The 24,264-nt window shown below is 37.0% G+C and overlaps 1 protein-coding gene across 1 annotated transcript in view; it reads right to left on the bottom strand.

Annotated features, from left to right (window-relative positions):
• LOC149553978 (indole-3-acetaldehyde oxidase-like) overlaps positions 1-24,264 on the bottom strand; it is a 97,045-nt gene that overhangs the window by 12,072 nt on the left and 60,709 nt on the right. Inside the window, exons 6-8 of the mRNA XM_089789311.1 lie at positions 18,107-19,075; positions 9,117-9,212; positions 8,940-9,038 (exon numbers count right to left, since the gene is read on the bottom strand). Of these exons, the coding sequence (XP_089645437.1) occupies positions 8,940-9,038; positions 9,117-9,212; positions 18,107-19,075 (1,164 nt within the window). The remainder of the gene's footprint in view (positions 1-8,939; positions 9,039-9,116; positions 9,213-18,106; positions 19,076-24,264) is intronic.

Below are 24,264 nucleotides of genomic sequence, written 5' to 3'. Positions count from 1 at the left end.
ATATTCTTCTTGGATTCATCATCCACCACTTCATCATTCCATTGATAGGCTGAAGTTAGGAGATATAAGTGTAGATTTCACGATAGGACACTTGGAGAGGTAGAAATAAGCCAGACCACCCTAGGATTGAAGTTGGGAGATATAAGTGCAATCCATCCTAAGGTAACGAAGAGGCAGAAATAAGTAGTAGTCCCACCCCTAGGAAAGAAGGTTGGAGATTGATAAGTGTAGAGATAGGACTTAGAGAGGCAGAAATAAGCTGGATTCTATCGATAGAAAGAAGGTTGGAGATTGATAGGTGTAGTCCATATCATTTCGAACGAGGTGTTTAGGATGACAGATGTTAGTTTAAGCAAGAACCCAAAGGGAATAAATACCAAAAAAGACAAGGAAGACATGATGCCTAAGACCACCTTCTTCTTGAAAGTGAGGCGAATAAGTGACACCAATATTAGTACAGTGAACATTATACAATTAAAGGACAGATTGAAGGAAAGACAATCCCCCATGGCAAAGAAGATCTACAAGAGCAGAATTATACATACGGCAGCTTTCCCTCCTACATTGCCTTGTCCGGAATTGGTAATGGAGTACGCATCCTGGTTTGATATTGTTACCAAGTCCATCATTTTCGATGAAGGAAAGAGAGTGTTGGCTAACATCAGCGGATAAGTGGTCGAAGAAGCATTTAATATTCCCCAGTATAAAGGCATGACAGTGGTAATGATGGATCAACGGCCAAGTTATTTTAGGATAATCAAGAGGCTTACTTCATTCATCTAAAACAAAATTGGTTACACAAGGGCAAGAAGGGAGTTACCAGGTCATCAAAGCTCACCAAGTCAGATTTCAAATCAGAGTATGGCAATCTTATTGTGCTTCTTAGCCGAATCATGGGTGTGGCTCAAGGTATGCACTTTGAGAACTGGATGTACTTATTTATTGATGAAATTGAAAATGGAAAGAGAAAATTTGATTGGGCTAGAATTATAAGTGAAATTTTAGAGTTACAACTTAGGACAATGCAAAATCAAAAGCAATTCTATATGGGATCCTATCTTTTCTATCTAATTGCGAGACTATATGAAAATCCTGGACTTGAGGCCTTGGGAATGATCGACAATGTGCCAGAGCAATGTTTGGTGCATGAGTGCTATCCACAGCTTCATTTGCACAACACCAAATACTATAAGATGTTTTATGACGCCTTTGCCATGAAGATGGTAAGGATATTACAAGGGACACATGCTAGGAGGCTCTCGATGGAAGCGGAAGTAAAAGTTAAAAGTATGGGAGTTGGTTCATCCAATTTCCGCAATTTACATACATTAGAGTGGCAGGAAGTGCAGTTTGTCCCAAGAGACTTCCAAGGTACCCACCTGGCAAGATAGTTTTGATAGAGTTGGCTAGGCAACTTGAGCATTATGACAAAATGATGAAACTTAAAGGTGAGACAGGGATTACTTTCTCATTTGGAATAGGCAATGATACTTGCCCCAATTCTGTCGCCTTTGTAGCTGCGAAGGAGTTAGAATGTTATCATCTAGGATGGTATAGAGCAAGACAAGGATTTGATCCTAATGGTCGTATCAAGGCATCTCACGAAAACACATTCAAACATGTTCCTACTATAGAAGATTTTTTGGCCAATGCACATGATGACTTTCATGTGAGAAAACTAGCTTTCTCAAGATTGTCAGTAGGCATAATGAGGGAAATCAGATGGAGAAGCCTTGATATTCCCAATCAACTGGAAGATGATGAAAATGTGCTAAGACAAGATTATGATACAGTGTATGGAACAGAATTGGGTCCAGTGGATTGGGATGATCATCAGGATCCTTCCTTAGAGGCAATTACAAGGACAGTTGATCTATATACTGAGTTGTGGTACAATGAGAAGTTAAGGCAATTACAAAATCAAAAGGTACGCCTTACTTATGAGAGGATGAAACTGGAGGAAGAAGGTCCAATGGAGTCAGTCGAACAGAAAGTTGAGGGCAGTAGCCAACAACAAAGAGCAATTAAGAGCAAGACGAGAAATTTGGAGGTTGAGAAAAGTAAAAACCATCAGGAACCTTGAGCAAAGAGACAAAATGCAGCACCGTCAAGGGAGAGCATAATTGAGGCTAGAGGCCAAGAGGATAATACAAGTGGCCAAGGGGCCACGGTAGAGGTGAGCTCTGATTCGGAATCAAGTGGTTACAGTAACAGTACCGAGTACTCTCCTCTCTTGGAGAACCAACATGGAGATGATGTGACAGCCACTAGTTAAGAAGAGGATAGGCCAATTGATATTGAGGAAATAAGCTAGGCGCCCGAGGCAATTGGTGATGTTTTGCTAGTCGAACCAAATCCAAATTTGGAGAGATGCACTGAAACACTATGGTTAAAGCAAATGCTTATGCCAAGAAGCGAGGTGGTGACTGTCCGAACAGTTGAAGACAGTCAAGGGTTAGTGGAGAAGGAAAATAGCGAGAAACAAAGACAAATTGCAAAAAAAGTGGCAAAGGTAATCAGGAGCGATGATGAGGGTCACCGAAAAGTTCAAATTGCTATACCAAAGGTTAGCAAGGAACTAGACAAGATTGTATTTCAGGAGTATGAGATAGTTGAGCATAACTTGGGAAGAATCATAGATGACATAAAATGTAAGGAGATCCAAGAAGGCATGGTTTCAATTAGAGAAAGGTTGAGGAAGGCAACCGACGGGATTATAAAGTTGGAGGCTGAAAGCAAGTATTGGAGAGATTGTCAGCCTATCCAACAGTTGCCCCAAGCAACCCTTCCACAAGACAGTGGGAGCAACATAGAAGAAATATCAACACAGCTATGTGAAGTCAAAGACTGGACCGGTGATATAATTCAAGATGGGCGAAATTTCTTGCCTTCCTTTATCTCCACATTCAGGTCGTTGGTGGCTATTAGAGAAAAATTCAGAACATTTGAAGTTGAGTGGAAGGATTTCCTTCTAGTTAAGAACTTAGCCATTCCCAAGCTACAAGCATTTATCGAGCTACTGGAGAGATATCTGGAAAGGGCCAAGTTGGTAGATGAAGGAGGAATGAATACAGTGGAGTCTTGGTTTGTTGCCTTGACCATCAGATTAAGGATACTTTAAGAGATATGGCACGAGATTGCACAGCACAGCCCAGACGTTGACACTTTCATTTCAACCATGATGAGCGATGTCGAAGTTGCACTTGATTTTGAAGACATCAAAGAGAACATAAATGAGACAAAGTTTGGATCGAGATTGGATGAGTTGGGGAAGGTCGCCATCAAAAAGACGCATTTGGGCACCCTTGCCTCCCTTAGTGCCTTTATCGGATATGCGAAAGAATATGAGAAGGATCATAAGAAGACACTGCAAACGGCGACCAACATGATGAATTCAGCTGATCTCAAGATGAAGCACATGCTTTGCCCTCCCATGAAGGAAGTCAACAACAGGCTAGCCAAGTTCATCGCTTTGGCTAAGAAGATGAAAGAAAAGGGTAGAATTATATTAGAAGATCATTTGATGTAAGCCCAAGTGGCAATTTCTCCTTCTCGGGTAGGATAGGTGTCTAATTCTGGTTGGTTACCATTTTCGTGCCTTCTCATTGGTTGCCACTTTTCCTTTTTTTCATTGGTCCATTTATGAGGTGGCATCTTCTCATTGGCCGATGGGGTGGAAACCCTAATTAGGGTTTCTAAGATCTAATCTAGATCGTTGATTTTGCCTCTTAATCTCTACTATTGGTTGTAATTTTGGCCTCTATATAAGGCCATTTTCTCTCATTTGTAAAGGGTTGAAGAAAATTGTTGCCTGAGATAATACCAAAATTGCTTCTCTTTATCATTGTTGTGACTTGCATGGTGATTAAGAACATTTGGTGTTATTGCATGGTTTCTACTTCCAATAGTTAGAGTTAAATTTCATTTAAATTGTTAAAGTAGATTTTATTTCATGAAAGTTGTGAAGAGTAAGAGTAGATGGATAGTTGTATGGAGATATTAGTGGATGTTTGATAGGGATCTATAAACTAGGCCACTAGCAAATGGCGACCAATATGAGAAAGATCATGAGAAGACACTGCAAACGGCGACCAACATGATGAATTCAGTTGATCTCAAGATGAAGCACACGCTTTGCCCTCCCATGAAGGAAGTCAACGATAGGCTAGCCAAGTTCATCGCTTTGGCTAAGAAGATGAAAGAAAAGGGTAGAATTATATTAGATCATTTGATGTAAGCCCAAGTAGCAATTTCTCCTTCTTGGGTAAGATAGGTGTCTAATTCTGGTTGGTTACCATTTTGGTGCCTTCTCATTGGTTGCCACTTTTCCTTTTTTTCATTGGTCCATTGATGAGGTGGCATCTTCTCATTGGCCAATGGGGTGGCAACCCTAATTAGGGTTTCTAGGATCTAATCTGGATCGTTGATTTTGCCTCTTAATCTCTACCATTGGTTATAATTTTGGCCTCTATATAAAGCCATTTTCTCTCATTTGTAAAGGGTTGAAGAAAATTGTTGCTTAATACCAAAATTGCTTCTCTTTATCATTGTTGTGACTTGCATGGTGATTAAGAACATTTGGTGTTATTGCATGGTTTCTACTTCCGATAGTTGGAGTTAAATTTCATTTAAGTTGTTAAAGTAGATTTTATTTCAAGAAAGTTGTCAAGAGTAAGAGTAGATGGATAGTTGTATGGAGATATTAGTGGATGTTTGATAGGGATATATAAACTATGCCACTAGCAAACGGTGACCAACATGATGAATTCAGCTAATCTCAAGATGAAGCACACGCTTTGCCCTCACATGAAGGAAGTCAACGACAGGCTAGCCAAGTTCATCGCTTTGACTAAGAAGATGAAAGAAAAGGGTAGAATTATATTAGAAGATCATTTGATGTAAGCCTAAGTGACAATTTCTCCTTCTTGGGTAGGATAGGTGTCTAATTCTGGTTGGTTACCATTTTCGTGCCTTCTCATTGGTTGCCACTTTTCCTTTTTTTTCATTGGTCCATTGATGAGTGGCATCTTCTCATTGGCCGATGGAGTGGCAACCCTAATTAGGGTTTCTAAGATCTAATCTGGATCATTGATTTTGCCTCTTAATCTCTACCGTTGGTTGTAATTTTGGCCTCTATATAAGGCCATTTTCTCTCATTTGTAAAGTGTTGAAGAAAATTGTTGTGTAAGATAATACCAAAATTGCTTCTCTTTATCATTATTGTGACTTGCATGGTGATTAAGAACATTTGGTGTTATTGCATGGTTTCTACTTCCAATAGTTAGAGTTAAATTTCATTTAAGTTGTTAAAGTAGATTTTATTTCAAGAAAGTTGTCAAGAGTAAGAGTAGATGGATAGTTGTATGGAGATATTAGTGGATGTTTTATAAGGATCTATAAACTAGGCCACTAGCATCCTAGTAGCTTGTTAGGAAGCCTTGCATGGTAATCTAGTCTTTTTCCTTGAATCATTGCATCTAGGGAGGTAGAGCCGTTGGTAAGCTTTCATCAGATTTGATCTCCGTCCATTTGCTAATCTTTCCATTCATAGGAGTAGGAGTAGAGCAGCAAGTAGTTTAGTAGTTGGAGTTCAATCGAGAAGGAAGTTAGGAGAAGCATCATTGGCAGACACACCCCCCATCACCATCACCATTAACATCATTTGGCACTCATACTTTACAAAGCCAGACATCATCACCATCACACCAAAAGTCCAAGTTATCCTCGAATGAACAACGTAAAGCCACCTACATGATTAACCAGCAAATCACATCAATATAACTTAGTATCCACAGGTGTAAGGAACATTGGAGTTTTTCTCATGCCTTCATGAGTAGTTACTTTTCAAAAGAGGGATTGAGTGTTTGATATTCCATATCAAGTATTCAATTGCTATATGTTATGTAGTACAAAACTGACATCAACAAGACCTAAATTCTTCATCCCTATTTTGTCCATTGTTTTCTACTATATTCCCATTTTACAGAAGCATTTAAATTGTCAAGCATGGAGAGATAGAGTCCTTACTTCTAGCAATGTCCACTCATATCTTGGGTGCAAGAAGTGGCAAGTTGAAGATAAACTTTTGGATTCTATATCTTTTCAACCTTTGGTGCACATGAGAGTTGTTTTGGAAATGGCGCATACAATGGAGACTTGAGGAATGGCAGTTTTGAGGTGGAAATTAAAATTTTCCTTATTTCATGTCCAATCCCGCCTCAAGTCATTTTGTGCCTTTTTTCTTTGGATCTGCATAGCATTCTCTAATTGTGTTTCGAAGTTTCTTTGAGGCAGCATGGGAAGTGATTTAAGAATGGTGCATGGTATCATGTTTCTTGGAATTCCTCATTCATGCTTTGTCCCCCTGCCTCAACTCATTGTTCACTTTTTTTTTATGTTTTCTACATTTTCTTCTTTCCCTCCTGTTGGGTTCACCTAACTTGGGTGTAAGGAAAGGCAGGCCTTGGAGAGATTTTAGGAGTTTCTTGCCATAGGTTTCTCCCTGCCATGAGATGGAGTGTGTCATTGCTTCTTGACTTATCATTTTTTCCTTTTTTTTCAGCTTTGCTTGCTTGTTCTTAAGTGCACATAGTCATGGCACATGGAGTAGAGACTTGGGAGTGTTACTTGTGAATGTATTATCCCCCACTTTTAGGTGCCTCGGCCATATTTCTTCCCTCTGGTCCTGCATTTTTTAAAACTCCATTGCATATGGAATGGGTGCATTAGGTGTTGGGTGGAGGAGAGTTTCTGGAACTTCCCATTTTATAGCATAATTCCCCCAAAGACACTTTGTGCACCTCTTTTCTTTTGCAATTTCTTGTACCATTTTCTTAGTTTAAGATGTGCAAACTTGTTTTGTGTTTTGTTCCCGACAAGGTATTTATTTTTGCCTCTATGCTCTCCTCATCTTATTTTCATGTTCACAAGATCACAAAATTCCTTCCAGGATCTAAGGGCCACTTTTCCATCATTTATGTTGAATCAAGAATTCTTTCCTTGTACATGGTTCCACTCAATTCTTTTGAATTTGTGATTTTATGTCATTCCAAGTATATGACATGGACTCTTTATTTATTTCCTCGCTCCTTAGACTAATTCCTGATGCATTCATTAAATGCAAGATACCTAAATTTTCCATCTAATCCTAATCATGATGAAGCAATCAACATTTCTTTCTTCATCATCATTTCAACTCTAGTTCAGCGTTATCAAAAAAGTCTCTACATCTCCAACAATATCTCTTGATACTCAACATTATTCACCTCTTGATTGCTAGTGATGGTTCATATTCTCAAATTGCTTCATATTAAAATGTTCTCTTTCTAGACTTTTGCATGGTTTTGAAATGGTTTCCAAGCCTTGTTGGTTTGGCACCCATTGATTCCAAAATCTCCTAATGGCTCTTTATCTTCGTTGTTCTATCCATTTCAACCTAGGCATGCTTCAATGTTACTCTTGAACTAATGCATATGCAAAGCATTCTCCATGCTCCCAAATGCAGAGCTACAACCAAACTCAGACCTAATCTAGCCTAACATCTCCACAGTATCTCTTGATACACAACATTGTTCAGCTCTCGATTGCTAGTGATGGTTTATATTCTTAAATTGCTTCATATTGAATGTTCTCTTTCTAAACTTCTGCATGGTTTTGAAATGACTTTCAAGCCTTGTTGGTTTGTCACCCATCGATCCCAAAATCTCCTAATGCCTCTTCATCTTCATTGTTTTATTCCATTTCAACCTAGGCATGCTTCAATGTTACAATGCTTATGCAAGGAGCTTTCTCTGCTCCCTGAATGCAGAGCTTCAACTAAACTCAGACCTAATCTAACCTGAAGCCTCCACAACAAGATTGGGGGATCCCTATTTCAACAGGGTGTGTGTGCAAGGTACAACAAACTACTGATACATTCTCATTATGTTGGCAAGAAATCATTCGCTATCTAAAGCTTATAATTGGAAGTTCCTAATAGGTAAGCCATTTAGATTTCAATTTCCCGACTTTTCTATTATTATGGAACAAAGTGCTCTCACACCATCATTTGGACAGAAGAGGTTAAAAATGTCTCACACTTGTATTGCATGTGATTTAAAATTCCAGATTCCAATTGTCCAGATCATAATATAATTAGCTAGATGAATCTCAGCATTCAAGTTTTGATCAGTAATTAATAGAAATATTAATACTCGTACTCCAAGCTTTTGAAATGTAAGTTGCAAAGATAAGTCTTAATGGTTTCTATTAAAGGAAAACAAGGATCGTCAAAGCTAAATACATCTCTTTGCAGACTAAAAAATAGGAGGTGGACTATGATCCACTCTGGTCCATCCCAATGGGAAAAATAAAATGAGGGTTGCTTATATTTCTCCGCAATCGAAGAAAACGACCAGTGGTTATAGATATTTCACTATGATTTCATGTGACCAAGCCATTAAAACAATCAATATGTGATGTAGGAATACTAGAAATTCTATTCTTGTGGATAATTCTGTTCTTGTGGATAACATCTTGATGCAAGATAGTCTCAGAGAAAATTTACTGGTTTTATCAATTTAAAATTTACCCTCAAACTCATCCTCTGGCTTAGCACTACCTACCATAGAGTAGAGGTGACAGATAGATACACTTCAATCAAGCTCTGTAGTGCCCTTAATGTTTTTCATAGTTGAAATCTGGCATTAAATAGGGGAAGATAATTTTCAAGTTGTTTAGACAATCGTTAAGGCAAGAGAAGCTTTCCGTGACAACTCTTGTGCTACACAAAATTGTAGTCATTAACATGCGATCAGAATTCTGCATAAGCTACTCCAAATTTGTTACTACAGGAAGATATAAATTAGAATACATTACAGAAAAAGCTTATTAGAATTTCAGACAAAGGAGACTGATTAACACTACTTGAATCAGAATAATTCAACATCCATTTACCCAACCTGTCCAAGATCCACAGCAGGATTCAAGCTCCTTCCACAGTCATAGATGATATCTGTCTGAAGGATTGTAGCTGCTCCTGAAAGGAGATCGATCTCAACCTGCCAAACGAGTTTGACATGAATATTTTGCAATACTACAATAGTAATAAAAATCAGGAAGATAGTGTATATTCTCACCTCACTTGCTCCAGCACCATAATTAAGATATTGTGATGCACTTGAATCAGGAACCCAGTAAGTTTGTGCAGAAAGATCCACTGATTGGACTCGAGCCTGTGAATGAGAAAAAACCTCAGATTCTGTGTTCCACAATTGTATGAAGACTTTCAAACTATTTATCAAAGTAATGCATGAAGTGGAAATACACATTCTACTAACATCTTCGATCTGTTTTTATAATGACTCTGATATAAACTTCACTTTAAACAAAGCTATTGAAACATTAAACTATTTCATCTTTATTTGTGAAATATGTCATTTCAATGTGATTTTTGTTTTATTGCTTCAGAAAAATTATAGTGTTATCAACAAATTGGTATCATCTGTGTCTACATCCACCTAACACTGTACAAGTCAATGAAAATTTCCATGCTCTTGTGGGCCTTCTAAGAAGTGGAGGAGATTTTCTCCAAAGAAAATAAATATATAAGGACGAGGAGAACATGCATTTCGTACCCCTTTAAGTAGATTAAATCATTTACCAGTGTGTCCATTTACTGAAATTGGGAAGGTAGGAGTAATGCATTCTTTAATCCAACTGATAATTGCTTAATCCAACAGCCTCTAGAGGCTAAGTTGAAAAGGTCCACTTTTATCTGTTAGAGGCCTTTGTGATATCTAAGTTAATCACGAGACTAGACAATGCTCTTGGATACCTGTTAGCATCACCTACATGCAATGAGTGCTAAGGGATCCATTCATTATCATGAGAGATGAGTTCTTGTGAACCACTACTCTTGAAATATGGGTCAATAAGATTGACTCCAAAACTACACAGTTGAATCTTGACAGTGATATCACAATTTGACTTGCTATGGGAAATATCTCCTATTTTTCTATCATGATCATGTTTGTAATTTGTCTACTGGGACTAAAGCTAACTGGTAGTAGAAATCATTTATGGCAACAAAGATCGACCCTCGAGCAGTTATTAGAGATCCTCTTACAGACCATGTTCTAATCAATTGTTCTATATCAATCCATCAAATCCACTTTGATAACATTCGGGATTAAAGCTATATCAGTTTTTTATTAGTTCTTGATTCCACTTCCACCACAATAATATAATTTCATAGTTTTCCAAGACAGTTGATATATCATAGCTAAAAAGCCATCTGACCTTGCAGATTTGTCTTTGTTAAAGAATAGAACTGTTTCCCCTCATTGTTCCATAATTTCCAGCTTGATTTGTTCAATATCTATATATAATTGCCTAGGGAGATGTTTTAGAATTTGTCTTCTAGGATGGACTTGTGATAGTGAAGATCTCCTCTTGATTTAGAAGTTGGTTGAAATACTCACTGATATTATTAGGAATGTCTGGCTGTGTTGAAAAGTCTTATGTTTGTTAAGAACTGCCTAACAAAGGCAAGCAACTTGTTAGCCTAATCCAAAATGGATTAACCAGTACAATGCAATAATAATCATTCAACAGTAATACTAAACATGAATCATAGATTGCATAAGAGGAACAACCAGAGATAGCACAGAAATATATAATGTCAGCTATGGCCAAATGATATAACTTCTCATAGCATAAGAATCTCCCATACACAACCACAAATTGTCCCGAACTATATAATAGTGCTCGACAGTTGGTTAAGACTGCCAACTGTCAACAACTAACCCCATTTATGTTGTTATGTGGAGCCTAATCAGACTCAGAGGTTAACTCTGTCCCTACTTCATTTGGTGTGGTTTCCCCCCAGATTTGTCTATAGGGGTTTGGGGGCAACACCCCAAGACGAGGTCAAGGGGCAGCACCCCTTGTAGGGTCCTAGGGCAGACCAGAAAAATCTTATATAAAATGGAATAAGGTTAGGGATTTCATGATGTATGATAATTTAGTAAGCTTCTTGCAGCGGTATAGAGCTATAAGGGATTGCAAATTGTAATCAAGTTGTAATCACTGGATAATAAGAATATTGGAGTCGTTGTTTGGTGGACATAGCCTAGGGATTGGGTGAGCCACATTAAATCTTTGTGTCTTGTTTTCTCTTCTATGTGATTTATTATTTTCTGATATTGGTTAGATTTGCATGTAATTGTTATTTCTATCTCGTTAATCCTAACAATATCAAGACAATTTTTTTATTAAATCACCCTTAACTAACAAAAGTATTATTGATGGCATAACTACCGCTTACATAATCCCTCCCGCTCAAAAAACTTGTCATCTACAAGATTACTGAAAAACAAAATGGGGGAAAGCATTATCAAAAAAATCTACTAGGACGGGTGAGAGGACGTCGCTGGAGTAGCCGAAGTGGTGGGACATGGGAGTGGCTGATGCCAAATCCTCAAGTCTTAATCTACTATCATTTGCTTCTCACGCATCGCCTTCAACAAACTCAAAGCATTCATGAAACCCTTCTCGGCAATCCCCAACTTCTACCCCATCTCCACTCATATCATCTTCTCTTGCGCAAGCTCAGTCTCCAATTACTACACTCTTTTGTGTAGGGAATTCTCACTCTTGATAACAAGGGTACGCTCCTCTGCCTTCCAAGCCATCCATGTAACCTATTGCAGCTTTAAGAAAGTAACTCTAAAAGTCTCCTCCACTCTAGTGGGGTGCTCATCATCACTATACGCCCTTTGTATCATGCCACAACATGTGGCGTACACAATGCCAACTTTTGATGAAAGCTTTGAACAAGGTTCCTTTATTGACTTGTGATGGATGCAGAGAGATAATTGCTAGAGCTTGTGTTCATTAATTAGACACATTCATATCAATCAAATTAGTGGAGGATAAAGCTATATAAGTTTCCACAATTTACCTCGAAGCAATAGCTCATGACTGGTGGCACCACGAATTTGTGTCACAAGTATTAAAAAAGTAGAACAGCAGAAACAAAGAAGGGAAAAAAAGAACTTCCAACTAGTTATTCTTGAATAATAGATGCATATTTATACAATAGATTGACCCACTAACATTCCTAAATGACTATTAATTAGATTGACAATAAACTACTTCATGATTGACAACACACACATAAACTTGACAATTAAGTGGAGCTTTTGGACACCTAACTCAAACACATCTACAACAAGAAATTGATTCAGACTAAAACTCTTTGACACACACCTAAACTGAACTTGTGTTGCCAGCAACTCAATTAAGGTTTTCCCCATGTGCAACAATCATTTATTTACTACTATTCGAACATTAACTCCAACACCCCCACTTAATGTGACAACTAAAGAAAATATCATGTAGAAATTATGCTTTCAAAATAGATAATAGAGGAGTAAGACTTTCTCATTGTTATGCAGCTATCATCTAGCTTCGAAACACCATTGGACACACCATCTCCACATGAAATGCCTCATAACCTTCGTAAAGGTATGATGTCAAGCTTCCAAATTTTCAGATCTCCCTAAAATTATTGGACACCAATCCACACGTGTGTCTCATAACCCTCGTAAAGGTATAGTTTCTCCAATCCTATAGCACCTCAGACTATTCGAGCATCCATCTAGTGTCTACCACAGCTTGTCCTATTTTTCAAAGCATTGATCTCTTCAAAATCAAACAAATTCTTCAATGAAATCATAATAATCCGGTGGTTCTTCTCCAGGCCTCATCTTCTTAACAACTTCTTCTCTAACAGACATAACTTAATAGGAAGAAGACTTTGATACCATATTAAAAAAGTAGAACAGCAGAAACATAGAAGGAAAAGAAAGAATCCCCAACTTGTTATTCTTGAATAATAGATGCATATTTATACAATAGATTGACCCACCATTTTTCCTAAATGACTACTAATTAGATTGACAACAGACTACTTCATGATTGACAACACACACATAAACTTGACAGCTAACTAGAACTTATGGACACCTAACTCAAACACATCTACAACCAGAAATTGATTCAAACTAAAACTCTTTGACTCACACCTACATTGAAGTTTTGCTGCTAGCAACTCAAATAAGGTTTGTCACATGTGCAACAATCATTTATTTACTACTGTTGGAACATTAAATCTAACAACAAGAGCATGCCATTTGTACAAAGAATTTGTAAGCAAACTTATTGCTCAGTTTGATAGGAAAGGTATAGAGGTATATTAGAGAGACTTGGCACAACTCAAACAAATGAGACATGTGCAATTGTATATCAACAAGTTCCAAAAGATTTTTGGCATGATTCTAGATATGACACAAATGAGAGCCACAGTGTTGTTTGCTAAAGGTCTTGTTGATGTGAGTTTTATTCCACTACAACATACAAAATCAAATACTCAACATTTCAAGTGAAACATTAACATCTAATCCTCTCTTGAATAAAGTCATCTTATGCTATTTATTTTGAAGTTGTCATGCCTTAGCATGATTTTGGATCAATTTTGAGTGATTGAGGAGAAAGGTGAAAATCCTAAGGAGAGAATCCCCATGGTGGAAATCCCTTGATCAAAGGATTTCCACCAAACATGATTGCAGCAGTTATCCTTAGGAATATCACCATTCTTCCTTCTCTTCATCATTTTAAAAAGCAACGTATCACTTTGAAGGGGAAAAAATTACAAGATCCATCTTCACTCTAAACCACACAACCCTTCACCACTTGACCAAAACTTTATTCCTTCACCTTGACTTAGGTGAGAAGAAGGCCTAAAGAAGACACCTAAAACCCCCTACACAAAACCCAGGACTGAATTAAACTTAAACAACTACAGGAGTAGAAAGACAAAAGAGGGGAGTGCCCATTTATAATGCGGTGATGGTGTGAAAACTTGTATTATCCCAAACTCCAGTAATGCAGCAGTATGATTAAGAAAATCCAATATATCAAGACAACTTGAAAGAAAGCAACTTTGAAGTCATATCATTCTCTAAATACATCACTCCAAATACACATTTTGTCTACTACAGAATTTGCAGGAACAACTATCAAACGAAATTATACATTCATATGCAGAGTTTGAACCGTTAAAATATTATTGATTTCACGACACAATACAAAATAAAGTAGCAAGAACCTAAGTGTGATCGTTGATGATACCGGTTGTCTATATGGCTCCTGTTTATCTGCCCTTCACTGTACGTGCTTTCTGCAAGTCCCAACTCTGAATGCCACTCTTGCACTCCCGTCTGCTATAGGAATCAATAACTTGGGTCGATAGTATGGATCTGTGGCTTCCTTGTTCCACGTATGACACACTTAACTCACCCTTGATATGTGCAGGGCTTGCAGACAACAGCCATGATGCGTAATGTCTTCCCCCCCCCCACAAATTTGTTATTGCAGAGTCGAGTCTCCCAACGTTTAATGGTTGAAGACAAAGACCTGGGCTTATCTCCCGACCTGTATGGAGGTTATTCATGCTTCACACTGCCTCCCACTCTCCACACTATAGACTGCCACAGAACACTATCGTTCTCCTTCACTGAGGTCAAGGTACCTCAGGTCTGTAGTGTATATACATGCCTGTTGTTTGCCTTGGTCAAACTGCTCTCACACTCTTCTCCCTTTCTCCTATATTGTGGATCACTGATTCTACATTTTCCCCTTTGCTAGTGCAAACTAAAACTCTCAATAATCTTCACTATTAACTGCTAGGAAAGGGACTGAAACAAAACACTATTCTACAATTTCTGTACTTGAACTTGTGTGCACACTTCCAAGAGACACTGGGGCTACGTCCAGTCTCCCAAACTTCTTAAGGGGTTTCGTCTTTAAGAAAGCCAGTCACATTCAAGCAATTGATTTCACAAACAATATGTTGATATATTTTCACGGTGACAATCCCAAGGAGTTCATTACTTTTATAAACTCAATATGAGGGGAAGTAAAAACAATTAGGCAATGTGGGATAAAAGCTATTTTCATCTTCTAGTCATTAAAGTTACTTTTGTTAAAAAATAATTTTAAGTCATAAAGTAACTTTATAAATCCACTTTATAAAATAGAGTGACCTAGCTATGGCAAAGCTCCTCCTCTAAAATATTTCCCCAACAAAACCAAATACACTCCTGTAACTGGCTGGCATCCTCACAATCAATGTCATTAGCCTATCCGGATGGGGAGATAGACCAACAATGTGCCAGTAAGGCCTAGCACAGAGAAGGGGACATTACAAAACCTCACAACATCTAGCGTATCCATTGACAAAGTGTTTCTAACATTTCAAGCATACAACTACTTAGAATCTAAAACCTTGGTTAATTCCATCTTCACCTACTCCATGACTAAGAAATGCTCTCAAAATGGGAGGAGCCATGAATTGAGCTACGGGGGGTCCTTGTCTTTAGTTACACATATCTCATTTTACTAAGTGATCAACTTTGTTGATTATTTGTTGAGTGACTGGATTGAATTATTATCTAGATTTTGATCGATTTGCTAATTGTGGATTGATTATGAGGTAAAAATAATAATTGTTATTAAATTATTTGTGGATAATGAACTTTTTTGAGTTTATTCTAATATTTGTATATTTGTTAAAAAATATTTTATTTAAATTATAATAATAACAACTATTAATCACATTGATTTTGATAAAGCCAATTAATTAAGGTAAGGAAAATTATTCAAAGTTGCACGAAGATGAGGCCACTTGGGTACTTTAGAGACAAGTACAAGTATGGGTATGGTTAATTTTTTCAAAATAGGAGATATGGGTTACTTTGGCTATGTCAAATTTTTTAATATATAAATTTATATTTTTAATCTGAAAATATAATGTCATTGAGTTCTCCAAACAAGAATAGTGATAAATTTTGGTGTCAAACATTAACTTTGAAGATTAAGTACACAAATTGAAATGCCATACAATCATTTTACCAAGGTTTTAAACTGATTACTGATTACATATTGAAATAAGCTCAGATAAACAGAAAACTAATACACAAACCAGAAACTGAAAAAACAAAAAATTAGAAATCTTAATCAAGGTCCTTAGCTATGATGCTCTCCACTGAGTACCCATTGAGTGCCCGGTACTTGGGTATGTATACCAATACTTGCTGTGTGTCCCAAGGGTATGGGCACAAGTATTCATGCAACACAGAAATTTTAATAAGTAGAGAAGCAATAATCTGCAAAAAATTGTGATTATACCCAATTAATTATGAGTCTTGGAGCCAGCAGATATTTTCCCTGAAAAAATTCCAATCTGTGAAAAAAATGTTGAACCATTTTTCAAAGTTGTGTTTAAAAACACATTAAATCATGTTAAAATCCATTAAAAAAATAGCAAGAAACAGTGAATTTATTTCAAAATCCAGGGAAACCCTTAAAAAACTTGCAAAATTGTCAAAACAAAAAAAATAAGGCCGATTTCAGAGCTGAATAAGTGCAGAATCAGTGTGGAAACAATTTGTAATTTTGTTCCTTAATTTTCTTTCTAACCTCAGGAAAACCCTAAACAAAGGAGAATAAGGAGCAACCGCAGTCATCAGCCGAATTTTGGAAGGCCTCAATCATCCGATTCTAGAAATGATTATTAAAGGAAAATAAAGTTTGTATATATCTGTCAATTATATTTCTACAGTTTAATGAATTAATGACGGATGTATTATATTTATAAAGTATAATAAATTGTATGACTAAAGCCAAATGCATTTTTATTTGAGTCATACAGTTAAAACTTAAAAGGTAAATACAATTCTACATCTTCCTAAATGGATGAAATAGTAGAGGATACTAAAAGAACAGAAATACATAAGGCTAATGTACGGCCTTAAACAGTAAAAAAAGGATAGCAAGACAAACTAAAAAGAACATTCCACATTATAACTTCATCTGATCAATTTTTTTCAATGCATACAAATAAATAGCAGAGGAAAGTAAACTGTAAAAGAAATAAAATAAAAATGCTATTAACAATGCCCTATTGAACTCAAATAAGTCTATTGAAAATTCTTATGGTAAATCAATGTTGTCGTTGTTGTATTAAACAAAGGAGATGAAAGTTCCTTAAATAGATTTCCAAAGATGATGTTTCTAAAAGAAACAATAGTGAACTAAAGACGGAAAAAACTAAAGACTAACTAAGATGCCCATTAAAGTAATAAAATAATAATATTCTAATAAAAATCACATGAATTCACACTTCAAGAACATAGTTACAAGTTATCTTGTGATGTATAATATAGCACCTGCTATAATGCCAGTTTACAATAGGAACTGTTTGTCACCGCCAGTGGTTTACAATTGTTAGAGATGTATAATAAACTACTTGAAAACAATAATATTGTTTTGAATGTCTTAAGGATCTGATATTCTTTCTTTGTAAACAACTACTACGCACACTTAACTAATACTTAATCTCAGACTTAAACAATTTTTTAGTGACTGTCTTGAAAAGTAAACTGAATATCTGCCTATATTATAAATGACATTTTGACAACTGTGACCATCTAGATATTATTTACGCTATTGTGGTATGTTTTGTGCAATAAAAACAGTACTATGAATATAAACTACAAAATTCTATTTTTAACAATTAATGGCTTGAACTCTATATTTTATTTGCTCTCAATACATCTATGCTATGGAAATGCCCTACAATTTTAAAATAGTAGTTCTTGACTCTTTTTCTTCAACAAATTCTTTTTTATTGTAAATCCGATTTCTTCCTGTTTTTTTCAAAAAATCTTATACTTTTGATTTGCTGATTTATTCCCCAAACAATTAATTCTGTTATGAGTAGAAGAGTTATATTGTTAGGTGGTGGGATAGGGATAGTGGTATAAAGACAAGCATATGCGAGATTACATCATCTATGCTCAAAACCAATCAAAAAATATAAATCATCAAACACACTAAGCTAGGGAAGCAATGGACCAAAACTATAAATATTGACAGAGAATTAGTTCATCCTATCTATAAAGAATTCTAAAGTTAAATAAAGTATTAGCACTTTTTTTCAATCATAAGTATACTGTCCTAACTTTTTTTAGAGGTACAATCTTTTATGCTTAGAATTGCATACCTGAACAGTTAAATCCGTCCAGGAGAAACCATTTGGATTGCTCTTCTTTAAGAGAATCTGAACTGGGTGAAGTCTTTCAACTAATATGTCACAAGCATGTCGTACTGCTTCACAGCTTTCCTCAGATGTGGTGCTTCCAGCTGTAATTCCTCCATGTGCTAAGCTGATAGTGTCTGACTGATACAATCTAACTTTTTCCATTAAATCTGCACTTAAACCTGGCCATAATTGACCAAGAGCATATGCAGTCATCTGCTTTACCTTAGTCCAAATTCCCTGACCCAACTCAACTCCTCCCACCTCTACAGCAATAGAACCATCTTCAAATATGGTTACTCTTGCTGGTTTAGGAGAAAGTTTTACTGGATAAATGCATGGTACCAAGGATAAGCCTCTTTTGAACCATTGGTTAGTAGCATTAAACTCTCTAATATTCTCCATTTTCTCATAAAATGATGCAGATTGCTTTAGTTTCTCCCATATTGAAGGCAATGTATAACTGACAGGACTCTCCACAGAAGACCCATAGAAGAGCTTGGCACTTTCAAGTGTATGCATGTTCTTCTCTCTTACAACAACTGAACCCAAACCTAGAATCGAGGCAACATGCTCAATAATGGTTTCAGCAAAGAAAGATCCCTGTGTTTCTCCAGGGCCCCTCATTGCTGACTTTGTTGGTAGATTTGTTTTACATAATTTATAGTCAAATGAAAAAGCTCCCCAGTTGTATTTCTTCATTGTTCTAATTATAGTATTAGGAAGCAAAGGGCTGAAATCAACTGTGAATCCTGCATCGATGAATAAATCCACATGTAAAGCTGTAATTTTTCCATCACTTTTTGACCCAACTGTATATTTTGCCTTGATAGGATGCCGTCCACCACTCATAAGCATGTCTGTTTTACGATCAAGGTACATTCGGACAGGACGCTTCAATTTGTATGCAGCCAATGCACATGAAACTGCAACCTGAAAATGTTAAAAGAGAAATTGAATTCAATAAAATATATACTTGAAGGAAAGCACAGTGCAATCTATGTGGAAGTATACTAGAGATTAATTCAAAACAAACGCAGAATGCAAATTCTGTTCTCTCTCCAATGAAATATCTGATTAAATTTGTGGTGTTGCAAAATTGTGAAATCAGAATAGATAACTAAAAAGGGAAAAAATGACTAGTTGACAGAAAACTATTCATGCATTTACAATTTAATAGTCAATATGTCTTTCATGCAGTAAATGGCTGTGGTGAAATGTTCATAGGATTTATGCTTGGCATTTGCTGCTCAGAAGAACTGTAAACACATTCAAAAAGATGCCTTCTTCATATTCACCTTATTAACAACTTGTAATTATTTTACTTTGATTATAGGCTGCTTTGACAAATCCTTTATGCAGCAATGACTTTTTCATGAACCATGAAATATATTAGAGCCACTCACCAATTGCACAAGATTTTCTCAATTGCTTCTATTTTCCAATTTAAGTTCCAAATCATATATTTATCAAACTGAACTCTATCACAGAGCATTATTCTGGCTTGAATATCTTGTATAATCACTGGAAAACCAATAGTAGCATGTCTTTCTTCACATTAAGTTTGCCTGTGAATTTTGAAGATTTAAGATGTGCATACTGGTCAAGATTCTAAGTGGCCCAAAAAGATCTGGTTTGAAATTTCTTTATCAACTTGAGGCTTTCCATAAATAATCAGCAATAGAAAACACCCAGTTTTATCAGCAGAATGAAAAGGTAAGCAAGTTTCCACAGGGAGAATGGGATTTGAAACCTATCAGTTCTCTTCACAACAGCTAAGGCAGTTACAAAACTATTTATCACTTTTGTAATCGGAATAAAGTAACTATTATGTTTATACTTATTAAAGCTAGTCGGAATGGTAGTTAGGAGGTGAGGGAATGTGTCGGTTGGTTTCCAACCAACCAACCCTTCTATAAGTACTTGGAAAATTGGCAGTATACGCATGTTGTTTTTGGTATTAATAAAGAAACCATTTCCTCACCTACTGGTATTGTAGTATTAATGGTACATTCTATGTTTTACTTTACATGTATCTCAATTGTGTTATCCTATATGATTAGCATATCTCTGTATCTGTGAACTTGAGTGATATTTCCACTCTACATTTTTGGCGTTGTTGCCTAAGTCTGAACCTGGAGGTCAGCAGGATGGAGTAATGGGAAGGGCCTTTGTACCGCTCATCCAAATAACAAATAGTGATGGGAAGAGGAAGAAATAACCAAGGAAGATCAGTTGACACGTGATCTGGTGATAGCCTGGGAAATTGCAATTGATCAGTACATACGAAGGGAAGCCCGTGAGAGAACAGTCCCTAAAGGTACAGTACACAACAAACTTCCAATGCCACCAGCGGTTTATGATCTCCTGGGAGAGATTCCTCGCCTATTAGCAAGTAATTTGTTACGAGTAAAAGAGAAAGACAATAAAATTGATTCATGCCCCTGATTCCAAAAATATATCCCAGGCGGGTACAAGGAGAAGAAATTAAGGAAGAAGTCGCCTTGAGGACACTACGTCTCCAGCAGCAACAGGAGAGATGTTGTAACTTGAGGGAAGGACAAGGGGATTCCACAAGAATCCAAGAAGGTTGATCGATCATACAATTGAAGGTATAGCAAAATTGGTCATCTCAGAGACACCAGCAAGGAAGTTGGGGTACAGAAATCCAGAGACAACTGCAAGGAGAGATCTTCGACACTAGAAAAGTCAAGAAGAAGAGGATACTTTCAGTAGTTCCTCCTCGAGAGAAAACTTCCAGTCAGGAAGAGGTGTTCCATCGGGAGGGAGTGTCCCATCGAGAGGCAGAGTTCCACGAAGAGGAAGTGTTCCATTGGGAGGAAGTGTTCCATCGGGACGAAGTGTTCCATTGGAACAAAGAGGGCCATCAGGAAGAAGTGTTCCACCAGGAGGGAAAAAGACCCACATAATGGCAATAGACAAACAAAAATTTCCAAGGTTCACAGGGGATGGCTAGGAGGACCCCGTCTGCCACTGTAAAACATGCATAACAATATGGCAAGCCAACGAAGAAAATGACCCAGCTGAGTGGCTAAAAATTTTCTTGCCACACTAAAGGGTATAGCCATTGAATGGTATACCGATTTGGAGGCAGCAAAGAAAAACACATGGAGTAATATTTGCATAGCCTTTGAGGAAGAATTCAGACTGCTAAAGGATGATAACGAAGATTTATAACACGAGACAAGCGAAGAATGAATCCGTTAAAACCTATAGTAGAAGGCTAAAAGAGCTAATAGGGAAACTTGACAACAAGCCAGCAGATGGACTAAAGAAACGATGGTTCATCGAAGGATTAAAACTGTCGCTCAGGAAAAAGATGAAGATAGTCCCACCATCAACCTTTAGGAATGCATGTACCTGTGCCATGGACATAAAAAGCAAGAGTAAAACTTCCAAGGCAAGAAGGCATGGAAGTGCGAGTGAAAGCTCGGAGGAGAGCGAAAAAGAATCCAAAACCATTCAAGCCCTAAGAAAAGACCTAAGGTGATTGATGAAGGAAGTGGCAGGGAGTAAAGAAGAAAAGAAAGAAGGGAGAGAATTTTGGTGTACTATGTGTGAAAAAGAAGGCCATACAAAAGGGGCATGCCCGAAGAAAGCATTTTGTGAGATTTGTCAAGTACTAGGGCACGCAATTAAAGATTGCCCTTATAATTTAAAAACAAGGAGCGCTCAAGTATTCCTAACCCAAGGGGGGCAATCTACACCCCCCTTCACTCCGCTAAAGAACACAAATACAAAAGCCTCACCAAGAGGATATAGAAATAACAGGAGAGTAAGTAATAATAATAGCAACAACAACAGCAATAACAACACACCACGGCATCCACTCCAATATGATTTTAAGGGGAGGCCAATGATACAATGTAGGAGATGCAATGAATGGGAACATTTTGGATGAGATTGTCAAAGCGACGGCGGACAAAATGGAGGAATGCTCTGTAAATGGTGTGGGCTAGGAAATCATGAGGATGTGAATTGCTCGAGACAGAAGGAGGTAAATATGTTAGATATTGAAGGTCCGAAAGGCAAGATTCTTGCAGTCACCAGGATGTAAGCTAGAAAATTAACCTATCTAAATGCTACCACAGTGACGGAAAGATTTCAAGAAGCAACGAAGGACATTCAAGATAGCATGGGAGAGGAAGGAAAGACAAGGCTAGAAAAACCTGCTTCCAATAGGGGTGTACCAAATATTGTGAGGCAAGTACTGGAAACCACTATCCCAGTAAGAATCTTTGATTTATTAGAAACACTACCCCAATTGTAGGCATAGTTGGAAAACTCGCTGAGTACTTGGCAAGTTTCAGACACTAGCCGAGTTTTTAAGCTCGGCGAGTAAATCCCAAATTAACTCGTAGGATGAAAAACTCGGTGCCGGGGCAAAAAATCGCTGCTTAATCTGCAAGTTTTAATCAAAAACTCATGGTTCCTGTAGCCTGTGCACTGTGATGGCTTAATAGGGCAAAAAACTCATTTTTTTGCATTGTTTGTTGCATTTGTATTCTCTAGAGCCTTGAGGTGTGGAGAGAAGAAGGTTTGGGGGCATTCTTAGCTGATTGCAAGTGATTCAAGTCGGATTTGAGTGGGTTTTAGATGATTCTAACTAGTTTTAGAAGACAAATCTCTTTCCAGGTATGTTCTTTTTATCATAGTTTGAAAACTTTTATAGTTTTAACAAATATTCTATTGTTTTTGTTATTGTTTGTAAATGATTTCAAATCATTTAAAAGCATTTTAACTCTATGTTTGAATCATTTGAAAAGCCATTCAACTCTATGTTTCACAATTTTTTTGAAGAATATATAAGATTTTCTAAAAACAAACCCTAGTTGTTCTAACTTTGTTTATTCATTTTTCTATAAATTTATGTGTGGCAGCAGTCAAGCATTAAAAAAACATGACAAACCCGCAAGAAGAGTGGCCACAAACACCATGCCCATCTAGATATATAGACACTTGGCCTAAAAATGCAAGAGATAAGGCATAGTAGTATACCTATGAAGCTCCAAATAATGATGGGAAGGTTATATGAATTCCATGTGAAAGACTAATTTATGGAGGCATAAACTGCTTCAAATACCACTTTGCAGGCATAAAGAAACATGAGTCAAATCCTTGTCTCAAGGTAACTAAAGAAGAAGAAAAATTCATCAATGCCCTACTTGTAGCTGCTGAAGAGAAAAAATTGAATAGGGAGAGGGTGAAATTAGCTATGAAAGCAGCTATAGCTGAATCTCAAGGATCTTCTTTTGATATGCAAGAAGAAGAAGAAGCACTTGAGAACATACCAGGATCTCTTTGTGGCCTACAGATCCGCAAACAAAATGCCTCTTTTGCCGGTTTCACTTCTTCTACATTTCCTAGTTTTTCATCACCATCCGCATTAGGGATAGGGAGTTATTGTGTGCCCAGGAACACAGCTAGATCACAACCATCATTAGAGGGCACTGGATGGTTCAAGGAGGTGCATGAGCAAACTGATATTGCAATAGCTGATTTTTGGTTTTTCAACAATATCTCAATGTATGCGGCCGATAGTCCCTATTGGTTGAATTTGGTGAATGCAATTTCAATATCGGGCAAAGGGTACAAGCCGCCTACTCCCAAGGATATGAGTGGAAGGTTAGTATTTTACTATTTTGTAATTGTAAGTAATTGTGATTCACTTCAGTTCATTGTTATATTTTAAATCTTAATTGTTATTTCCTATTTTTTACTAATACTTTATTACACCTAAATTTTGTAGGTTGCTTGACCATGCAATTGGTAGGGCAAAAGTATTGATAGAAGACCAAAAGAAAGAGTAGAAGAAGTATGGCTGCACCATTTTATCTGATGGGTGGACAGATTGAAGAAGTAGAACCATTATTAATTTCTTGATTGCTTGCAAAGATGATGTAGTGTTTTGGAAATCTGTTGACGCCTTCAACAAAGTGAAAAATGCACACACATTGGCTTTAATGTTGGAGAATGTTGTCATGGAGGTGGGAGTAGAGAATGTGGTGCAAATAATCACAGATAATGCAGCAGCATATGTGGCAGTAGGTAAATTTAATTTTTTATGTTCAATATGAATCATGAATGTAATGCAATGGTAT

Source organism: Cupressus sempervirens, chromosome 6 (genome assembly GCF_028749045.1).
Source record: "Cupressus sempervirens isolate cs-2001-9-10 chromosome 6, ASM2874904v1, whole genome shotgun sequence".
NCBI lineage: Eukaryota > Viridiplantae > Streptophyta > Pinopsida > Cupressales > Cupressaceae > Cupressus > Cupressus sempervirens.
The sequence above is the reverse complement of the archived record's forward strand: the minus strand, read 5'-3'. Positions and strand labels throughout refer to the sequence as shown.